At 38.2% G+C, this 20,793-nt stretch overlaps 3 protein-coding genes across 3 annotated transcripts; 1 reads left to right on the forward strand and 2 right to left on the reverse strand.

The window, feature by feature from the left end:
- The first annotated feature begins 308 nt into the window (after window positions 1-308).
- LOC113230759 lies at window positions 309-5,092 on the forward strand. Its single transcript, XM_026464841.1, has 4 exons — window positions 309-394; window positions 1,107-1,316; window positions 1,869-1,953; window positions 4,858-5,092. The coding sequence occupies exons 1-4, from the start codon at window positions 341-343 to the stop codon at window positions 4,992-4,994; spliced, it is 486 nt and encodes a 161-aa protein (XP_026320626.1). The 5' UTR covers window positions 309-340; the 3' UTR covers window positions 4,995-5,092.
- A 374-nt stretch (window positions 5,093-5,466) lies between these two features.
- LOC113230901 (probable H/ACA ribonucleoprotein complex subunit 4) lies at window positions 5,467-6,408 on the reverse strand. Its single transcript, XM_026465010.1, has 3 exons — window positions 6,356-6,408; window positions 5,793-6,176; window positions 5,467-5,496 (listed from the first exon to the last, which is right to left on the reverse strand). The coding sequence occupies exons 1-3, from the start codon at window positions 6,404-6,406 to the stop codon at window positions 5,467-5,469; spliced, it is 465 nt and encodes a 154-aa protein (XP_026320795.1). The 5' UTR covers window positions 6,407-6,408.
- Window positions 6,409-11,763: 5,355 nt separating this feature from the next.
- On the reverse strand, window positions 11,764-20,378 carry LOC113230903 (Bardet-Biedl syndrome 4 protein homolog). The gene is made up of 9 exons (XM_026465013.1): window positions 20,366-20,378; window positions 19,956-20,089; window positions 18,526-18,638; window positions 17,626-17,720; window positions 16,594-16,756; window positions 15,426-15,702; window positions 13,155-13,310; window positions 12,355-12,561; window positions 11,764-12,178 (listed from the first exon to the last, which is right to left on the reverse strand). The coding sequence occupies exons 1-9, from the start codon at window positions 20,376-20,378 to the stop codon at window positions 12,020-12,022; spliced, it is 1,317 nt and encodes a 438-aa protein (XP_026320798.1). The 3' UTR covers window positions 11,764-12,019.
- Window positions 20,379-20,793: the final 415 nt, after the last annotated feature.

Raw genomic sequence — 20,793 nt, forward strand, 5'->3', positions numbered from 1 at the left:
GTGATTTGGACAATTATCTACGTGACAAGAAGTTTTCTTCCCAGGAGACAGTACAAATGCTTTCACACAGTTTGTGCAGTCTAGATCGTCGGAGTTCTATCGCAAAGGCATTAATAACCTTCCCATTAGATGGCAGCAATGTATAGATAATAATGGCAACTATTTTGATTAAATAAATTTGTTAAAAATTTAAAAAATAAACAATTTAGATTTTCAGTACAAATCGGCAATTTCATACTTTAACCCCTATTAGTACCCCCAATTTCGCCATTAGAGAGTTTTCAAATACTGGTATTTTTTTCAGGGTGTATGGCAGAAGAACAATTCATCCGGCCGGGGGATGAAAGTCCACAACACTTTTACGTACACGCAAGACATTAATTACGAGCCTAGGGTAAGCACATGCTATGCGAAAAAGTTAGCTTAGGAAATCTAATTTAATTTGCCTTTATCTTACTCTCTATTTATACTTGCCCGTCTTAAGCCCTTACAGAGTATCATATAATAAGGATAATATACACTGATTACTACACGGTGTGAAAACACGATTCCTAAAAATTTTCACGATAGAATAAACACACAAACTTACCTCGAAATTTTATAAGAAAACCGCTGCATTCAATAAGTACTTTACATTATACCAATGTTTTTTTTTATATCAACTGAACTAAATAGGACACGTGTACATTAAAAAAAAATCTGAAATAAAGCTAGTGTCGCTCTGCCGTTCGACCCAAGCAAAATGAACCGTATTAGTACAGGAAAAACTTGAATTCGAGCTGATACTCTAGAACTCTATTCAAGGCTCAAGTCAGGATTGCACTGGAAATACGACCCTAATGGCAGGGACTTGAGTATGATTTAAAGGACTGGAAATACGACCCTAATGGCAGGGACTTGAGTATGATTTTGAGTGCTTTAAACCATACTCAAATCGTGACTTGAGCATTGAGTAGAGTTCTAGAATACGACCTTAAAATTGAATACGTATATCTATATGCTATATACCTACAGAGGGAAAGAGCGAGAGTCTTTATGGATGTCGTTCGAAAGTTAATGAAATAACTATATTTGAAAAATAACATCTTGAACAATTTTCATTTTAGATTCTAGAACTACCCCTTGAAGACAAAAACTTCAGGTTAATAGTCCTGGTGCCAAACAAAGTGGATCTCCTCCATACATTATTTCGTCGATTGACCAACGAAGGTTTGACAGCGTCCTTTGCCAGCGTGCAGCCATTGTTCACAGCGCCATCAATTTTGAGACCACCTAACATAAAGATTTCTTCTGAAACTAGCATCAGGTTCGAAGAGGTCAGCGTGTATAATATGATCTTAGTGCTCAAATTCACAATACCTTTTTTTTATAATATCAAGTAACGGGACGAACAAGTCGTGCGCCTGATGGTAAGCTACACGCCTGTCCATAACAGTTGCAGTGCCACTCAGCTTTAAATCGCAACGATCAGAGGGGCACTGCCACTGCGCCCGTCGCCCTGAGACATAAGTTGACAAGTCTCATGTGCCTGTAATTTCACCAGCACCCTTACCCTTCAAAACCGAAACACAGTAATGCTGGCATTACTGCTTGGCGGCAGATTTCTGCCGTCATACCTATTTAGGTATGGTGGCAGTACTTCGGACGAACTCTTCCACAAGGAGCTCTACTGCTACTTAAATATATTGCTAAATATGGATGCGGGAAATACAAAAATAGACCAATGCGTCGTAGAAAATCTACCCATCTGTGTCCACTGAGAAGAAGCTAATGTTTGCAACCGTAGCAAAAAAAAAACTTTAAAAAAGAAACACTACAGAGCTATAAGCGTAAGTTATTTTAAGTTTTAATTGTAAATTAATTTGCAGGCTAATAGAAACCTGAATCAAACGGTTATTCAACATGGTAACGTGATTGTGGATAACATTGGCGTCAGTATCAAAGTTCTAACCTGTAAGTAGATTCATCCAATGACCTTACAATGTATTTGTTTCTAGCAGTTCATAAAATTAGAAAATCAATTCCCACTGTTTAAGAAAACGGTATCATGAACAACACAAAGGTGGCGAACAGCAAGCTAACGCAAAAACAAACAAGCCGAGCCCGCCCGAACGAACTGCTTTTGTAATCGTGAAAACAGAGAGGGCAACAAATTTAGTGCCCAGTTACATAAAGCGAAAGTTTTGCGCGCACGGCGACCGCCCAGTTACCACGCCTTCATGGACATTAATGGCAAATCTGAATTCTATTTACTAGGCAAAAACATTTCAAATTCCTCTGAATAACACAACCGCGCGACTGCCGCGCGGGCCGCCGCGTAGACCAAATTCAAGCCAACCTCGCCCGCGTGCCCGGGACGCTCATTTTAACTTAAATGTAAAAGCAAAACAAATAGAACGTATTTTGCTATAACAGGTAGACGCACGCGGGCTCTTCGACCGCGCGGGATGAGTGCGATGAAATCGATACCTCCTATGAACACTACGCCAACTTAATTTTTCGACCTGTTCTGTTTTTATTTTGTTTTTGTTTATTTTTTTTTCATAAAATTCGCTTTTTGTTTTTTTTTTTTCAAATTTTGTTTCTTGTTTCTTTATTTTTTCTTCACAAAATTCGGGGAGCATAATGTTAGTAAATAAATATGGCCGTTTTCAAAAATAACAGAAATGACCAAAAAATAAAGTTGGCGTAGTGTTCATTGGGATATCGAAATTCGTGTCGAATAAATATTAAAGCCCTTAAGTTTGGCCTCGAGCGGCAGAAGTCAACACTACGCCTCTGTTTCCAGTATCATAAATAACATTATTTTAACAAAATTCCTGTTTCTAATAAAAACAATGTCAATCATATTAAAACCGGTGGTGCTGGCTTTTTGATTAGATATTGTGCTTATTTAAATTTGATAGTTCTTAACTCACACATACAAATTGTACTGGGTGTAATCGTTTAGTGTGCCCAGGCTATTGTTCCATGAAAATATGAGACATCATAAAACTATAAACTGATATAAAGCCTCTCTACGAATATTAAATGTATCAAAGCATTTAATATAAACATTCTTAGATATTTCTACTTTTATTTTTAAAAGTTATTGGTGTCTTTTTACTCATTAAGTAACGTACTTTCGATGTCAGTTAGTAACGATGTGACTTCCTTACATCATCATCACACCTTTTTATCACCTTCTCTCTGGTACGTGGCCACTTATTTTCAAACTTTGAATCGTTCTTTAATTCCTTTGTCTCTCCATTCTCTTTTTGTGTCGTTCCATCATCACTCCGTGCTCAATCGGGTTAGCGACCAATTCAGCTGTAATTCTTAATTGCGTCTAAGTTTGATCCTTTTACCAGTTCTCAACCTAATCATGTGCCAATTTTAATGTTATTACCAATCTGTAATTCTGTATAACACGGCCCTTTTGGGGTAAGTCTACTTTACATTCATCCATACGCATATCCGTATGTAATTAAATTAGGGAGTGTTTTATAGTATTGTACCTGTGTTTTAAATACCTTTTCTTGTTACAGCCTTTGTTTTCCTACAAACTATCAAATATTTTTTTGTGTACCGAAGTTAAGTACCCTATTTTATAGCCGTGATCCTGGTCACGGCACATTAGGGTTTACAACCTTTTCAAGTTTAAAGGCAATTGATATCTCTAAAATTTACGGTATAATCACCTGGGCACACTTAACGATTATACCCTGAATAGTCATTACTTAGTTTAAAATGCTTATTACTACTTGCAATAACCATCCGATTGAAAAAAAATAGTTACCGATTCGATTTGGGTATAAACAATAAAGAAAATGGCCATACTAAAAGATAATGGTAGGATTGTCAAAAAAAAAAGAGAAATGGGAGTGAATTACCAGGCGAAAAGTTATCCTATTATGCGTTTTTACGAATTTTAAGAGATTACAATTAATGTTTGCTATAGTTCTATTATTTTATTCTAAAATTATATGCGTGTACTTATACTATGTAACATCCAATATAACAAGCTTTGTGACATTTTTAGTAACAGGGTCCAGTGTCAAGAGCACGTCAAATTTGACATTTAAGTTCAATTCTATTATATGCCACTTGTGATAAGAACGGTCTAAATTCCAAAGTGTGAAGCTTGATGCTTTTGATTGTACACTAAAACCTTTGGATTGGTTTTTTCAGGTCTTGTTGAAATCACAAACAAGTCTTTGACAAAAAGTCAAGACGCGTTCCTTCGATAGAGTTCTTTTTTGTAGTCTGAGGGTCTACTCTTGTTGTCCGTCCGAAACAATTACTGTCAAATAGGTAATACTGGCAAATTAAAAGACGATGTTAAGTATGAAGCCTCATTCCGACCCCTCCTACATAAAGTGTCGTATGTTGAAATTGCCAAGTTTACAAGGAAGCCTTTTAAAGTTCTGAATTCACTGAAATAAGCAAAATACGTGACTTTAGCATTTCTCAGTTTTATACGGCAAAGCTCGGTACTCACAAAGAGTATTATAAAATCCTAGATATCGGTTAGATGATCTATGATGATCTATTAGATGATCATTCTATGTGAGTAACGAGCTTTGTCGAATAAAACGGAGAACTTTAAAACACTCCCCTGTAAATTTCGACATACGATACTTTACGTAGGAGGGGTCGAATCGCATCATGCGTCTTTTAATTTAATCGAGTATTACTTATTTCACAGTAATTGTTACGGAGAACAAGACTACAGGGCCAAGATTCGTATGTTATTGCTAAGTTAGTCACAGCCAAACCGTACTAGTTATTAACTACCGTTTTATTTATAATTTTGACAAATGTATCCAATTTTCATTTTACTCATGAACTTGTCTAAATTCGATATCTTCATTGCAGGTCTATATATGTCCGATGAACCTTTAAGCTGCAATGCTACTAAAACAACACCAGCGGATAAATCGCCCATTTTCTTCGCAATCATATTCGAAGATAGTCCACTTTTTACTGGACAGTACATGGAAGGAATATTTTAGTGCGTAAAAACAATTATAAAAAGAAATTGAATTCCTTTGTTTGTTTCATTGCAATGCTGAAACAGCCTGCGAGGGGTAATCTTCAGCTTAGAACGAAGGTTTTTCGTTCCGTAAAATTTCTTTAAAACATGGGCAATCTAATACTTTTTTCGGCACTCGGAAATTGCCAGTGAATTCCAAAACTTCTTTGCCCTCGCCAATTTCACCTTGGCCTTTTAAAGTAATTACACCTTTGTCGTCACTACGCATTTCACTTTTTTTCTCACCTATAAAACCACTTGAGTCATTCGTTCTTCGTGACAATAAACTGATAAGTTTATTTAGCGAGGATGTAGTCCGCTTTAAATTTAGTCCCATTACATATGTCTTGTCGTTAATCAATGGGGTCTCTTTCGTGATTCTATTTTTTAAAATCATTGCTTTATTGTTGGTAAAGCCTTGATTACCCAATCCTAAATCTAGATTAAAATTATTATTGTTTCGTGTTGGTATACTTCGTGGCCTGGTGGGTAAAGCGGGATGTATACGCTCAACACCATATACAGAAGGCTGACTGTTCAGCAATTCATGTAAATTTTTTATTTCTACTGTATCGTAAAGGTAACTTAGCTCGCTTAGGATCTGACTTTCGTCGCTGCTTTCGCCGCTGCTTTCGCTGTTGCTTTCGCTTCTGCTTTGTCTACTTTCAACTTTCCCCTTTCTTTTGCCCTTTTTCTTACCCTTACCCTTTTTCTTTTCCTTCTTTTTCTTCTTTGCACTCTTTTTCGTTTTATTTTTCTTTGTGTCTTTTTTGTTGACTGTTTTGTTGTTCTTTTTCTTTTTGTCTTTTATTGGTTCTTTTTTCTTCCCTGGACTCTTATCTGATAACTTTTGTGCAACATATTTATTATCTTTTTTTTCTTCTTTCTTTGTAGTTTCTTTTTTGGTGTCTTTCGGTTGCTCTGTAGTAACCTCTTCATTTATCTTCTCTCTTTGCTCCAACTCATCATGATGCTGTTTCTCATCCTTTGGCGTCGTTTCCTGTGTGACCTTATTTCCCCCATTTTCGTTAGGATAATCCATATCTTTCTTTGCTGGTTGGTTATCATCGTTGTCTACATATAATTCTTCGTAACCTAGTACTAAAGGTGGCAGAACCACTAAACTAGCGGCGCGTTCGCGAGTTTCTTTTTCATCTTCACCCTGGAAATTATATAAATTATCGTGGTATTGTACGGACAACGGCACATCAGACTACACATTTTTGTACGAAAATCGCCTCCAGTGCAACGGAACAAGATACGTCAATATGTAGCTTGATGTGCTGGCATGTGTACAAGCTAAAAATATGCCTGATCGGACTTTTAAATAAATATACTCACAGAAATCGCCAAAATTTTTAGTGCTAACAACACGAGCAACACAAAATTCATTGTGCAACTGTTACAATTTTACTCACACGTATTTATAGTGCGACAAAATAAAACGTGTAATATGAATTTTATTACGGAAATTCAATAATATCGGCTGTAGGTACATAATACTTTTTTTTTATAATATTAAGTGACGGAACGAACAATCACGACTTGTTTGTGTGTCTGATGGTAAGCTACACGCCTGTCCATAACAGTTGCAGTGCCACTCAGAGCTTTAAGTCGCAAAGATTTGAGGGGCACTGCCACTGCGTCCGTCACCCTGAGACATAATGCTGTTATTACTGCTTGGTGGCAGAAATAGATGGCAGTACTTTCCTGGACGAACTCTTTCACAAGGAGCTCTACTGCTACTATAAATGCTGCTAACAAAAATCTAATTTTTAGTCAAAATTAGGCAGATATTTTTTGCTATTTGTCAAAAAGAGACTTCCACATCATTACATTATATCCCAAGCCTTGTCCCAGCCCTAAAATAAAAGAAAGTTAAAGTAAAATAATATTTTTAAATACATCTAAAATTCATTATCGCAAAATGTAGCAGCTAATTTTAGTGCTTTTAGTATACTAAATCCTTTGCCATTATAATTATAGTAGTATCATCGCATAGAAATGTGAATAAATATGTCAAAAACCATTTTTATCCTAGTATATATTAGTGTTGATTTTAGCGTGTCAAATTAATAGTAAATTTAGACAAATTCACAATAAAATAAGTAAAATATGTAGGTACGTTTTTACCATTTATACTGGAATCCATATAGCGTTTATGAAAAATCCCATGCACACGAGTAATATTCCCTTTTAAAATAAACGATTTTGCAAGGAACGCCGCGAGTCGATACATGCACTGCGGGCAATCATTAAGTTCCAATTGATAATGCGGTTGTCATGAAGGGTTTATTGTTCTCTGCCTGTTCCACTTTATCAGGAACCAGTTTTTTTCTACCTGGGCAGACTTTTGTAAAATCGGTTTTTGGCCGGCTAAATCGTAATTTTTCCCCTAGGTGCGTCTCTTGGTATTATAAAGAAAAAAAAAGATACAATAGTCAACCAAGCTAAACCTTCCATCTAATTACTTATGACCACGAAAATATTAACAAAGCAAATTGTAACCACCCCACCCAACCAACCAAACTAATCTTGTACCATAGTACCTACCACTAATTAACATCAGTGTTATCATACAATAGTTATATTTCTTTTCTTTCCAATTATATAGACACCGAAAATTTAATTGAAGTAATGTAGTTCCTGGAGTTCACATACACACTTTCCTACATATACATAAGTACCCACGCATACGTTCCTTTCTACGCATACACACTCACACATACAAGCTTACACACGAACACCTAAACAAGCTCGATTCCGTAAACTTGCTCTTTGATGCCTTTTTTATATATTATTATATATGTATAATTTAATTAAAATACTTTAAAATATTTTTAGTAACATCTCTGTCAAAATTGGGGTAAAATTAATTTTTTTACACAATTAATAAGATTAACATTGGGAACATTAAAAACAATTATAATATTCATATCTTAAAAACAAATTTTGCACAAGTTCATTACAGGACTTATATAGTCTCTCTACAAAAGACTATCGACGCATTCGTAAAAGGCATTTAATAGCAATACTACTTTAATAACAATATTTTTTGTGATTGTCTATATGTGTCCACGGCACCCGCGACACAGGGTTTCCCTAGTGCCGGGCTATGTTGAATGTGTGCGTTATTGAAAATAAATCAAAATGAAAAAACGCATTTTTTTAAATAAAAAAAAATACGTTCTAGTTTGGGGAGCCTGGAATCCTAAGATGTGTCTTAGGCTTCAAGGATGTCTTGATTTTGTTTAGATTCCAGTCTCCAACAGATTTTGCCCTCTATTGAATAAAACGTGATTCTGTCAATAAGTAAAGGCCTCACCGACAGTCACATACCATACCCAATGACAACCCACCTTCGCGCACCTGTCTCGTCGATATTTCGCTATACATTTTTTTTATTATAGAACTTAAAGGGGTGTTTTTTTAACTTAAACATAATCTTACAAAACTGTATATACTGTTTGACGGCAGAATCCAAGTGACTCTCAATTGATGAAAACTGACAGTAGGGTTAAAAGTTTTTAAATAAAATAATTACTTATTGAGTTCTCAGGTTTTCGCGATTGTTACACATAAGAAATGATAGCTACAGCCGTGGCCATGGGACCTTGTGACGGGCCCGAGACGTTGGCTAGTTTAAAAAAGACAAATATAGGTACATGATTTAGACCCGAATTCTATTTTAACAAAAATTTGTGAAATATTAAACTTTTTTTTTAAATTTACATCTTTTTGTTTAATGTCTAAACTAAATATTAGACAACATCACACACGTTGCTCTGAACCTAAAGTAAGTAATTAAAGCACTTTGTAACGATGATATCACAAACACTCAGACCTGAGACAATTAGAAAAGCTACTTACTACATTGAGCCGGCCGGTGTCGAACCCGGAGATCAGAGATGGCGACACGATGAAAACCGGAGCGCAAACCCGTGGTTTGCGCTCTACCACTGAGGCCGTCAAACATCGAATATCGACTGTAATTCGCATTATAATTCATATTCCCAATCTCATGCGTAAAATTTCATGGTGCTTTTTAAATTTAAGATAGGTACTATGTTATTTAAAAGGAATCAATCCTTATATTTGACCTTTTCATACTAAAAATACTTTTTTTTTTCACCTTTCGTCGCTTCGATTCTCAAATGAGGCCAACAACTTATTAAAAGTCTTTTGAGTGCAGTATTACTTACTTTCAAAATATAATATTCATTCCCATGTAGCAAAATAACTCATCTATAATATTTAAAGTACTTTCCCTCCGGGTCGCATATTTAAAGTACTTTCCCTCCGGGTCGCATTGCTTACTTTAAAAAAAAATAATAATAATAACTTTATTGATGGCCATTACAAATAGTACAGAAATAATACAGTAATTATTAGTTATTGATTGATTGCTGACCAGTCAGGCAACATCCAGACCCCACAAAGGATTTAACCTGTGTTAGCAGACAGTACCGTTGCCGCCGCGGCGGGCAAGCATCAATCGAATTTTTATCAGCAAATGGCTTACAGGCAAACTAAAAGGATCTCTGTAAGCCCAAAACCAGTACAATAAAACTGTTTATTTGGGACCCAGAAAAGAATAAAATATGAGAAAGATGTTCAAAGAGTTAGTACAGTTTATAGAGGACTTAGGGTCGTATTCCAGAACTCTACTCATTGCTCAAGTTAGGATTTGAGTATGATTCCAACACTGGAAATACGACCCTAAACGCAAAGACTTGAGTATAATTTCTAGTGCTTTAAATCATACTCAAATCCTGACTTGAGCATTGAGTAGAGTTCTGGAATACGACCCTTAAACTATGTTACATAAATAAATCGCAGTGTATATCAAGAAAGTGGAGTGTAAGTGTAGAGTGTGTTGTGAGTGATACTGGTTCAACAATCAGTGTATGTGTGTAAAATATCTGAGGGTGCGTTATAATTGTTGCTTTTGGATGCATATAAGGTCTTAACATTAGGAGAGTCGGATACCAAAAAAGTTTAGATGAACGTACACAACCTAATTGTTTGATTATTCACTTAAATAAAATTTGTGAGATTACAATAACATCGCCTCTGTGGCATCATAATCATGGCATTTTAACAAAGTTGTCAATTTTTTCTTGATTTCGTAACGGGAAAGAGAGTATATATTAATTTTACTGTTAATGAAGTTATATAGACGAGCGCTGAGAACATGGAAGTGCCTTCCAGCCAAGGTAATCCTATGTTGCCTGTAAGGGCATACATAATTGCATCTACGTTTCCGAAAGAATGTAGGGTCATATTTTAATAGCATATGTTTCCGTAAGATCACCTGTAGTACGTAAAGCTGCCTTTCTGATAGAACTGAGGAGTCGTCGTATAATAGAGAAGTTGGGTACCGATAAGGCTTTTTAAACATAACCTTTAAGACTGACCTCTGAGCTCTTTCCAGTTTAAGCATAATGGTTTAGCCGCCCACCCCAAACCGTAAGACAGTAAGTAAGCAAGGACACACATAGGGCAGAATAAGTCATGTGGAGGGTGTCAGCATCGGCTACGTGCCGGAGGTTTTTAAAAACAGATCAGTTTACGAACTCGTGTAGTCAAAGAGTTTATGTGATTGCGCCAACTGAGGGTTTGGTCAATAGTTACACCGAGATATTTAACTTCCTTAGTGGCTGTAATGTAAGGACAGGTACAATTATGACTTGCAGTTAGGCAAGTATGGGCCTTTATATACATATATTTATTTTTACCATAAAGCTATAAAATGTTAAATGTAAATTGAACTATTATAGTAGTCACTACGCCCGTGTTTCTCATTAAATGCCGCCATTATTTTCAGAACATATATGTATATACATAAAACATATACACCTACATATATTTACAGGGTTATTTGTAAAATACTATCAACCTCTACTGTCAACCTTGCGGGACTATGTTACTAATATCATAAACAACTTTGAGTATACAACACTTAATAACTCTTTTCCACGACTTTTAATAATTCATGTGGTTTTACTTTCACATAAAAATAAAAATATTTAAATAGATCGCTCTAACCGGAACCTCTGTAGTAACAAAAGCCAACGCAGTCCGATGCAAAACGAAGGAGCAGGTTGAGGGTTGTTGAGGGGACGCTTGCACGTTTGAATTTACTACCAAACGTAGATCTACAAAGTGGGAGATAGTACAACAAAAATGTACTGTTTACGTACAGGGTCAAGAGCACGTCAAGCTTGACACTTAAGACTTAAATCCAACTCTATGCCGCTTACGATAAGAACGATCCAAAGTACAAAGTGTTAAGCTTGATGTGCTTTTGACTGTACAAGTTTCTATTTGTGCAAAGCTTTGCGTAGCCAATTTAATGTTAGTTCAGTTGACGTTATTACGCAGTCGCTATTGGTCACGTTAACATCCGTTATAACTTTTGTTTTAAACTTTTAATAAATCTTTAAATTTTCTACAAAACTCACCCAAACTAACTACAACTTTCAATTAAGGCTCAATTTACATTGCCGCGGGACGGAAGCGTCAATTTCGCCTCGCCGCGCGAGAAGACACGCTGTCACTGGAATGCTCGCGACTGCGCCTTGAGGCTGTAGCATTTAGTATTCGTGGACGTTTGACGTCACACTGCGTCTGCCTTCGCGTCACATCCCGCGGACTCGCCAGGCGTCACCTAGGCAACTGAGGAAATTCCCGCGAATGCGCGAGCATTCCCGAGCATGCGCGACTTGTTTTTTGGCTCATATCTAGTTTACAATGTACAATTTCGTTACAAAAATTCGCTTCCATTCCGTTCCGCCGCAAAGTAAATTGACCCTAACTAATTGCAACCGAGACGTCCAAGGCAATGTATAAAACTTAAAAGTTTATTTTTGCTTAGTGTTTTGTGAAAAGTAGGTACGTCCTTTATATCGACTACATGTATCTTTATCCCTGTTGGTTAGGCATGTTACCTGTATGGCATGGTATTTCAACACATGGTTAACAACATTATATAAATATCATACATTAAACTTCATCCGACGCCAACTGTTCTTCCTCAGGCGTGTTAACGTCTTCCGTGCTTGGCACCTCTATATCCGTTTCCGGAATGGTGTTTGGCAAATCTGACAACTCTACGCCGGCGCTTCGAAGGAGGGCCAACAACGTCGCTAAAGCACTAATTAACTGAAAAGAAAAGCCACAACATTCTTTTTTTTACTTTAGTAGGTAGTAGCTGACTATCCATTTACAAGGATTTATAAATTGAACTGGTAAGGAAAATTGGTATACGTTTTAGTATTGCCCATTTTATAGCCGCCCAAAATTTAGGGACTTTTTAAATTAATATTTTTAGGTCTGACCTGTGCATCACTTTTCTCAATTTGCAAAAGCTGTGCAACAATGCCGGCTTCTTCAACTGCGTTACTCAATCGGCCTGCTCGCGCGTGTCGCCCAGCCAGGTTTAGTCTGATGAGAGGATCATCTGGTCCAAGCGCAGCCGCCCTAGCGTACGCGGCGTCGGCTCGACTGTCCCCTAGACGTTCTAAAGCTACTGCGATCAGCAGTACCTAATGAATAGATATTGCAAATATAATTAACGTCTATATACGTCGCTAACGCATCGTCAGTATTCTATTAGGCAGTACGCCTGTCATCAGTTTTTGAAGCTGGCAGGTACTTCACATTTTGAAATCTTGTCGTGTCTAGTCAACTTGCATAATAGTGAACAACAACACATACATGCTGTTATGCCTGTCTCCCAGTGGGTCAGGAAGAGACTATAGAACGAGGGGTCTACATTTCAAATTGAGAATGTCCTTAAACAAATCCAAGTCAAAAGTAACAATAATAAACCTCCGTGTTTGAAGCGAGTGAAAGAAACAAAAAAGTTTTTTTGCGTAACGGGTTCATAGTATTTACCTTCCCCAGTGAACAATAAACCATTAAATATTATCTTGTAGACAAGTAGTGATAATATGGAGTAAGGTGACAACCGAATGGTGGGCAAGAGGAGTGTACATAAACGTATAAATGTGACGTCCTGCAATGAGATAGGCAGACAACAATATCCAAAGTCGAGAATGGGCGAGACTATATAGCGCAGGATCGTGGTGAATAGCACAAACTACGGAAGACAATTGATGAAAACGGCCGGACTTACAGTGTAATGCTGTGTAGGTTGCAAAGCTGCGGCAGTTGCAAGCCTGCAGAAGGCGGACGCCGGGCGCTTGCACAACAACAGAGCAAGTCCCAAGTTATGAGCGGCTCGACCGCTTAATGGCGCCGCCCATACTGCGCGCTGAAGACATGTGAGTGCCTGTTAATGAGAAATTAAATTGTGACTAAAACACTCTTCGATCGATCAATCTTGTAAGCCTACTTGACCGACAATGAGAAAATCATTCCCTCCCGACTTCCGTCTACCACCTTAGGTCTCTTGGCGTCAGACGTCGCTTACACATTTATACAAGGTGTCTATTAAGTCGTTAAGACGTCAAGCCGGGACGGGGATGTTAAATAGGTCATAGGCTACAAAAAAGCCCTTGGTACTATGGTAATATTCCTAACGGGTTTTTTTAATTAAAGATTTTACACACATTACGATTTTTACGTTTTTACACCTTTGGACGCGACTGTACTTAAAGATAATTGTCTTTTTTCAAAACGGTCCGATCTAGCTGCAGTTCCCGTGCTAGTCAGTCGGTTCCATTGTGTGTACCTGCGCGGATTTATCTCTTAAACTGTAATTGTGACTTGATTCAGTAAACCAATTTGTGTGGTTGAATCGGAACTTGTGGGCCGGCTTCACAGCTTCTCGACTGATTGGCCTACACTGCTGCCTTCCAAAGTAACTGCTGCAATATGCTTGCGTCATCTGCAAAACCACCACCATGAGATACTAGGAGGTGAAGAACCAGAAGAACTATTAGTCTACCAGCACGATGGTGCTCCTCCGCACTTCGGTATAGCTGTACGAAGGCACCTGGACGAAGTTTTCCCCGATAGGTGGATGGGTCGCGGTGGACCCATTTCGTGGCCAGCCAGGTCACCTGACCTTAATCCTGTAGATTATTTTTTATGGGGCTTTGTAAAAGAAACTGTGTATCAGACTGTTCCTCAGTCCAGGCAAGAATTTGCAGACCGCTTAAATAGCGCCTTCGCAGCTCTCCGTGGGAATCCTCAAATGCTGCGGAAGGCCGCTTAATAGGGCCATGATTAGGCGGTGCAGACTGTGTATTAGGGCCGGCGGCCGCCATTTTGAACATTTATTGTGAAAAATATATAAAAATGTAAATTGCAATTGTTACAAAAATATAAGTTTTGATTTTCAAATATTTTATTCCTTAGTTTGAAGTCAGAAACCACCGCCATGAGCGGCACTAACCATCTTAGACACCAAAATCACAAAAAAAAATAGGTTTTTTACACTTTAGCAAATATTCCGTTTATTGCTGTAATGACGACCTGTTTGATGAAATTTTGAATAAAACCTAACTAAAGTAGATAGGTACGTAATTTTTTTTAGTAATTAGATGAATAAGTAGACAAGTTTTTACAATTAAGTGCAGATGCGGTGTCACACATTTTAAATTTTTTTAACATACCCATTCAAATAGTTAAAAAAAATTGATATCTTTTTTCATACTTCTTGATATATTTAAAATAACTTTTAGTGAGGAATTTAATTTAATACATAGCTCATTAAAAAGCAGATTGATTTAAGATAAGACAACGAAGGATACAAAAAGACAATTATGTTTGCGTACAGTCGCCTCCAAAGGTGTAAAAACGTAAAAATCGTAATGTGCATAAAATCTTTAATTAAAAAAAACCCGTTAGGAATATTATACCATAGTACCACAGACTTTTTTGTAGGCCATGATCCTTGGCATCCCCGTCTCGGCTTGACGTCGACTTAATAGACAGCCTGTATATTCTACATTATTTATATTATGGTTAGGCTACATATCGTTTGTGATTCGGTACATCCTTTCCTAAGCAAAGGGCATAGAGGGAAACTCGTTAAGTAATTTCCCAAGGTGGAGCCGGAGACTGCGGTCGCTGGCGGGTTCGCGGTAGTTAGCATAGTAGAATAAGAACAAGTAAGGCAACTCCGTACCCATAACAGCGCGGCGGGAGCGCACAAATACGTATACGTCGCGCTACGACGTTTAATGTAGAGTTACAATACCTACATCTTCTCATTCTACAATGCCGTTAGATTGTAAGTCTGAGACTCCAACCTCGCCACTTTCCGGGTGGAGGGTTTCCATGAGGATTCTACTGACGTAAAAACTTGATAGATCGTAGGGACCAATTGAGAACCTCCTTCTTTCTTTAACGTTGGTTCAAAAGATTTGTCGTTACCACCACATTTTGTACGAAATCTATAACAGATGTTAATGTATCTCATATCATACAAAATTCTTACAGCAATATACTTTTTCTTAACCAACAAGGCCAACCCAAGATTGGTGTGCGCAGCAACACAAGTCGGATGCGCAGTTAACGCAGCTTTCAGCCTAGCGAGAGCCGCGTCCACGTCTTTATGCTGCAGCATCATAGCAGCCAGAGCTAGGGCTGCAGCATGCTGAGTCGGCTGTTGAGCCAATGCAGCGCCTAAGAGCTGAAAGGCGCGACGAGGGTCACCAGCTCTAAGCTGCAGAGTTCCTGCTGCTGCTAGTGTATCTGCTCCACATGCGTGAGCACTGAAATAAAAAAATATAATGACATTGTAAAAGTACTTAGTAATATTTTGTTTTGCGATCATTACACTGAAAGTGTAACTAAATTTTAGACATCTTTTCGAGGTTTGTTAAAAAAATCACCAACCAACAACGGCCCACACTCCTGGCATTATTAATTATTTATCCAATTGAAATGCTTATTAATAATAATAATAACGCACACACTCAACATAGCCCCGCACTACGTGGGTGCCAGGACACAAATTACACCCAAACTCTCCAGAGAAATAAATGTAGGCCACACAAATATTTCTCCCGGCCCAGGAATCGAACCTGAGACGTGACAGTCCGGCATGGTAACCGCTCAGCCACCGAGGCAGTTAAATTTTTAAAATTGAACGCTTAAGTTTCACGCGTCAACAAATCTTGTTTATGGCCTGGACTTAATACCTGAGTTCCTGTGTTATAATAGTACCTACCTTGAACAACTGATACATTTATACCTATCAGTAATTATCTATAAGATCATTGCCTGTTCGCATTTCCCCTAGAGTTTCTTGCTCATTCTTCTCAGGGGAATTTGCCTTACGAATGAGCGGTAGAGTTTAACCAATGTGACGATTTCAAGTGTAATAATGGTTACCTATGAAATAATGATTATTTGGATTTTGATTTTGCAATACCGTTCGTACTGGGTTGAAATGATTGTATAAAGTTAGTAAGTCTTCCATTCGAATTTTCCAAACACGCACTAAAATTGACATCAGTTGAATATAATATAATCTAAAGATTCATACCGGATGTAAACGTAATAAATCTTTTTTTTTACAAACCATATCCACCTAGGGCTACAGGAAAGATCTCTATCTATCTAGGTTTTGCTCATGTGATACGAAGAAGTTAGGTACTAACGTGAGCGCCTGATCGTAGGCTGCCAGCGCGCCATTGACATCCCCACTTGATAATAACAATCGCGCCAACAGAGATCCCGCACGCTCGCCTCCCCCCGCCTGCACTGCTGATCGTGCCCATTCCACCCCACGCTCAATATCTCCTAGCTTCCATGCACACTCCGCTGAAATCATAAGCCGTGAACATCGAGTATATCACCAGAAATAGAGACGAAACCACAAATTAGAAAGCTGAAATAGTACAGCGCCAACAACTGACCTGTGTGTACGTCGCCGTATATTCCAAAAATATCCTGTATTTATTGTAACAAAGATAATAATCTCTAACTATGGCGGGCTGTTCCATTCGGAGGTGTGGGAAAATAAGCAAAACATCTAATTACAAAACAAACGGAATCACATTTCATCGGCAATTAAATAAGTACCTAAATTTTTTAATTTTAGTCCGTTATAGCAAAGCTCAAGTTAAACTGGTCGATTTGAATTCGAATTGATTACGAACAAAGTCGAATTAGAGCTGGCCAATCGAAGCGCAGTTGTCATCGTAATGATTTGGCAGAATAGTTTTCAAACAAATTAAATGACATTTCGTCTCTATTTCTGGTTATATATGCGATGGCCGTGAACTACGAAACTAAGTGTTCTTTATACATATAGTAGATACCATAAAATATTAAGGTTTTTAATAAATGTAATGGAAATTATAAAAACATTACACAGGGTATTGCAAATTATTTGTACCGTCCACAGCTCTAATGTAAGCTTGACACTTTGGGTAGCCTCATCGCAAACGGCATTAAGTTGGTTTTAAATCTAAAGTATCACGTAAAGGTGCACGTGAAGGTGTTATTGGGTACCCTTCACGTGCTCCAGACCTTTGCATTCACGAGTTTGGTTTAATCACAACTAAGTATTTTAAAGCTATTATGCTACTTATTTTTCATTTGCGTTGAACTGGTTAGTGTTAGTACACTAAAATTAGACAAAGAAAGTAAAACTAAAATGTTGTAGGTATGTTTACAAGTATGCATACCGAGAGCGCTGTAGATATCGGCATCCGGATATTTTGTTAACTTATCAGCCTCGAGGTAAGCTTCTAGAGAAAGTTGAAAACGGCTCTGGTGAAATCTGAAATTTTTGGTACACTTTAGGTCGCGTTTCTTCAACACGAATTTCATCGCGCTACCTCGCGCGGAGACCGTGTGGCCACCATGGCATAACCTAACCTCCGGTTAAAAAAACCGACCTCAAAAGTCATTCATACCCTAGTTTGCCACCCTTAGAGGTAGAATATTTTCTTGAAATTAAAATGGGACCACATCTGGAATGCAACAAAAAAGAATCATCAAAATTGGTTCACAAATGGCGGAGTTATCGTGTAACATACATACAAAAAAAGCATACAGACAAATTGAGAACTTCCTCCTTTTTTTGAAGTCGGTTAAAAATACGCTCTATTTATTTAGCTTTTACGTTTTAACTTAAATGAGAGGCTGGCTAGTCTTTTCGTCTTTTCGTTCGTCCGTGCGGCGAACGCGCGGTTGTATTATCGGAGGAATTTAAATGTTATTGCCTAGTAAATAGAATTCAGATTCGCTATTAATGTACATGAAAGCGTGGTAACTGGACGGTTACCGCGCGGTGTCCACACGAAAACTTTCGCGTCGTGTAACTGGGCGCTTAAGGTTATTAGAGTTTATTTAACAACTAATTTGGGAGGCATCTAGGTATATAAAGCACACTTGGTTAGTCCAAATAATTTAAGTACAGGGTCAAGACCACGTCAAGCTTGGCACTTAAGACTTAAATCCAACTCTATGCCGTTTACGATACAAACAGTCCAAAGTACAAAGTGTCAAGCTTGATGTGCTTTTGACAGTACCGCAGACCGGACCGCCTTGACAATTAAAAACTTTATCTAACGTTAACTTACAAGCATTTGGCGACTTGTTTCAAAGGCTCAGGGTCCTGTGGCTGAAGCCTGATGCAGCTGTGGAATTTCTCGAAGGCTTCCTGAAGTCGGCCTGCGTCAGCCAAAACTGAACCCTATCAAATATTAGCGGCCTTGTTCTTAAAAGATATTTTCTTCAAATATTTCAAAGTTAGATTTTGGCTGCACAAGATATGCATAAGAGATTGTTAGGGAATCAACACACATTTCCGCTTGAACTGGTCAGAAAAAGCTATATACCTATCCAAGCAATAAGAGCGAAAAAGATTGCGCTTTTCGATTCCGCTCGAACCGACGCGGAACACAAAATGTTGGTCATTGTACTAATTCAATTATCAATTCATCTTCCCTTGAATATAACACCACATCAAGCAAGCGTTAATACACGAATGAGTCGAGTTTAGTCTGGATTTTCACCATACCCGTACCGAATAATAAAGTAAACTCTCGGGAGCAAACCTTACACGCAACGTCTGCTTCGATCTCATTACACAGACATAAAGCTGTTTCTGACCGGCTTAATCCGTGTCGGCTTCATAATTAAGTGTGATGACTCTCTTATGCTACATTGCTGCATTTGCAACGGTATCTTTCCGTCCGAGCTAAGCCGCCGGTGATACGCCTTTGCCTACGTCTCTGGGGGACCCGGACTTGGGTATGAACTCTCTGGGGTTTGTGGTTAGCTGCAGCGATGGACATGTTTGTCTGCCCGGCCCCGGTTGCATGTGTCCGGGGCGTCTCTCTCGTGAGCAGCTGCGCGTCTTAGTAGCGGTCTAGTTGAGGGCCTAAAGCGAGGAGACGCGCGGGTCACGTGAGTTGCCCTTTAAGTTGGAAGCTATGTCAGAACATTGTCGCAGGACACTGCGACTGGCATCTCCGGCACTAGCCCGGAGAGCTAGTAGAGGATAAGCTAGATATCCTTCGGTCCCTCCAACCGCTTAGGTTATTGGGAACTGGAGAGACGTCGTTTTTCGGCATCGGGAAGTGAGCGTGCCTTACAGCTCCGCCAGCAATGAGGAGTAATGGACTCAGAGTCGACGGCTTAGCGGTGGCAACCGCTAGTTGCGCAATGCGCAACGGGAAGTGAGCGTGTCTACAGCTCCGGTACCTATCTGGAAAATAGGGAGGGTACTGTACGTGCACCCGGGGCGGCTCACCCGAGGTACTAGCCTCTCAAAGAACCGGATGAAGTCAAGTGACAGAGGTCTGTGACAACTCTGTACACTGGCTGATCTGGGGTCAGAACCTAAACTTATAAAGTTCCTGTGCGCGCACAGGTTATGTGCCCTTCTCGTATAGGCATAGGTTAGATAGGGAGGGAGGGTCACTATAATCAAAACTAACGTAGAAAGATATGGAGCTTGTTTCCTTTAGTAGGTTACAAACATTGAAATATTTACAATATTAAGAACCTTTATAAAATGCGCGTATCTGTGCGTATTGCTGGTTTGTCTCTGTAAATCATCCGCTAAATCTATACACTGCGCGTGCTCGCCTCTAACATATCGCGCGTGAAGCAACCAGTTCCGCGATCCTCGCCCGAACTCTACAACAACATCAGGTATTAGAATCGATTATTTAAAATTTGTACAGGGTTAGGAGCACCTCAAGCTTGACCCCTACGGTAAATTCAACTCTATGGCGCTTGCAATAACTACTGTTCAAAGTCCAAAGTGTCAGGCTTGATGTGCTCTTGACTGTACACAATAAAAAAAACAGTAGCAATAGCAAATGTAACTACTTTCTTTTTAGTTACTGTTGCTTTAATTTTTCTTAACTTTTTCTTTATTAACATAACTTTAAAAAACTACGAGAAACCAACCGTTATCAACCATTTTTTCGGTTGAAATAGTGTGCTTTTTCATTTTACTATACTGAATAATGAATTAAATAAATAAGTAAATGTTTTCATTTGCAACAGCATTGTTTGAAACCCAGATGCTATGGTAACGAATAACAGACTAACTACGGCGTACACTCATTTCTAGACATAAATTTTAGGTATCCATATATTAAATATATGTTTCTAAAAGATACTACTTGTATAATATTTATTAAGATAAATTTATTACATTTTGATACCTATGTATTGGGAATACATAAATACAATACATTAACATCTAATCTTAACGTAACAAATACAAAATATCGTTCAAAAACTAACATCGTAAAATTATTTACGTTCATCAGCAAATTAAAAATTTCCCGAACGATTCGGCGGTGACAAATCAAAAATTGACAAGTTGCAAT

This window comes from Hyposmocoma kahamanoa, unplaced genomic scaffold (assembly GCF_003589595.1).
Source record: "Hyposmocoma kahamanoa isolate Upper Pololo Valley unplaced genomic scaffold, ASM358959v1 64, whole genome shotgun sequence".
Taxonomy (NCBI): domain Eukaryota; kingdom Metazoa; phylum Arthropoda; class Insecta; order Lepidoptera; family Cosmopterigidae; genus Hyposmocoma; species Hyposmocoma kahamanoa.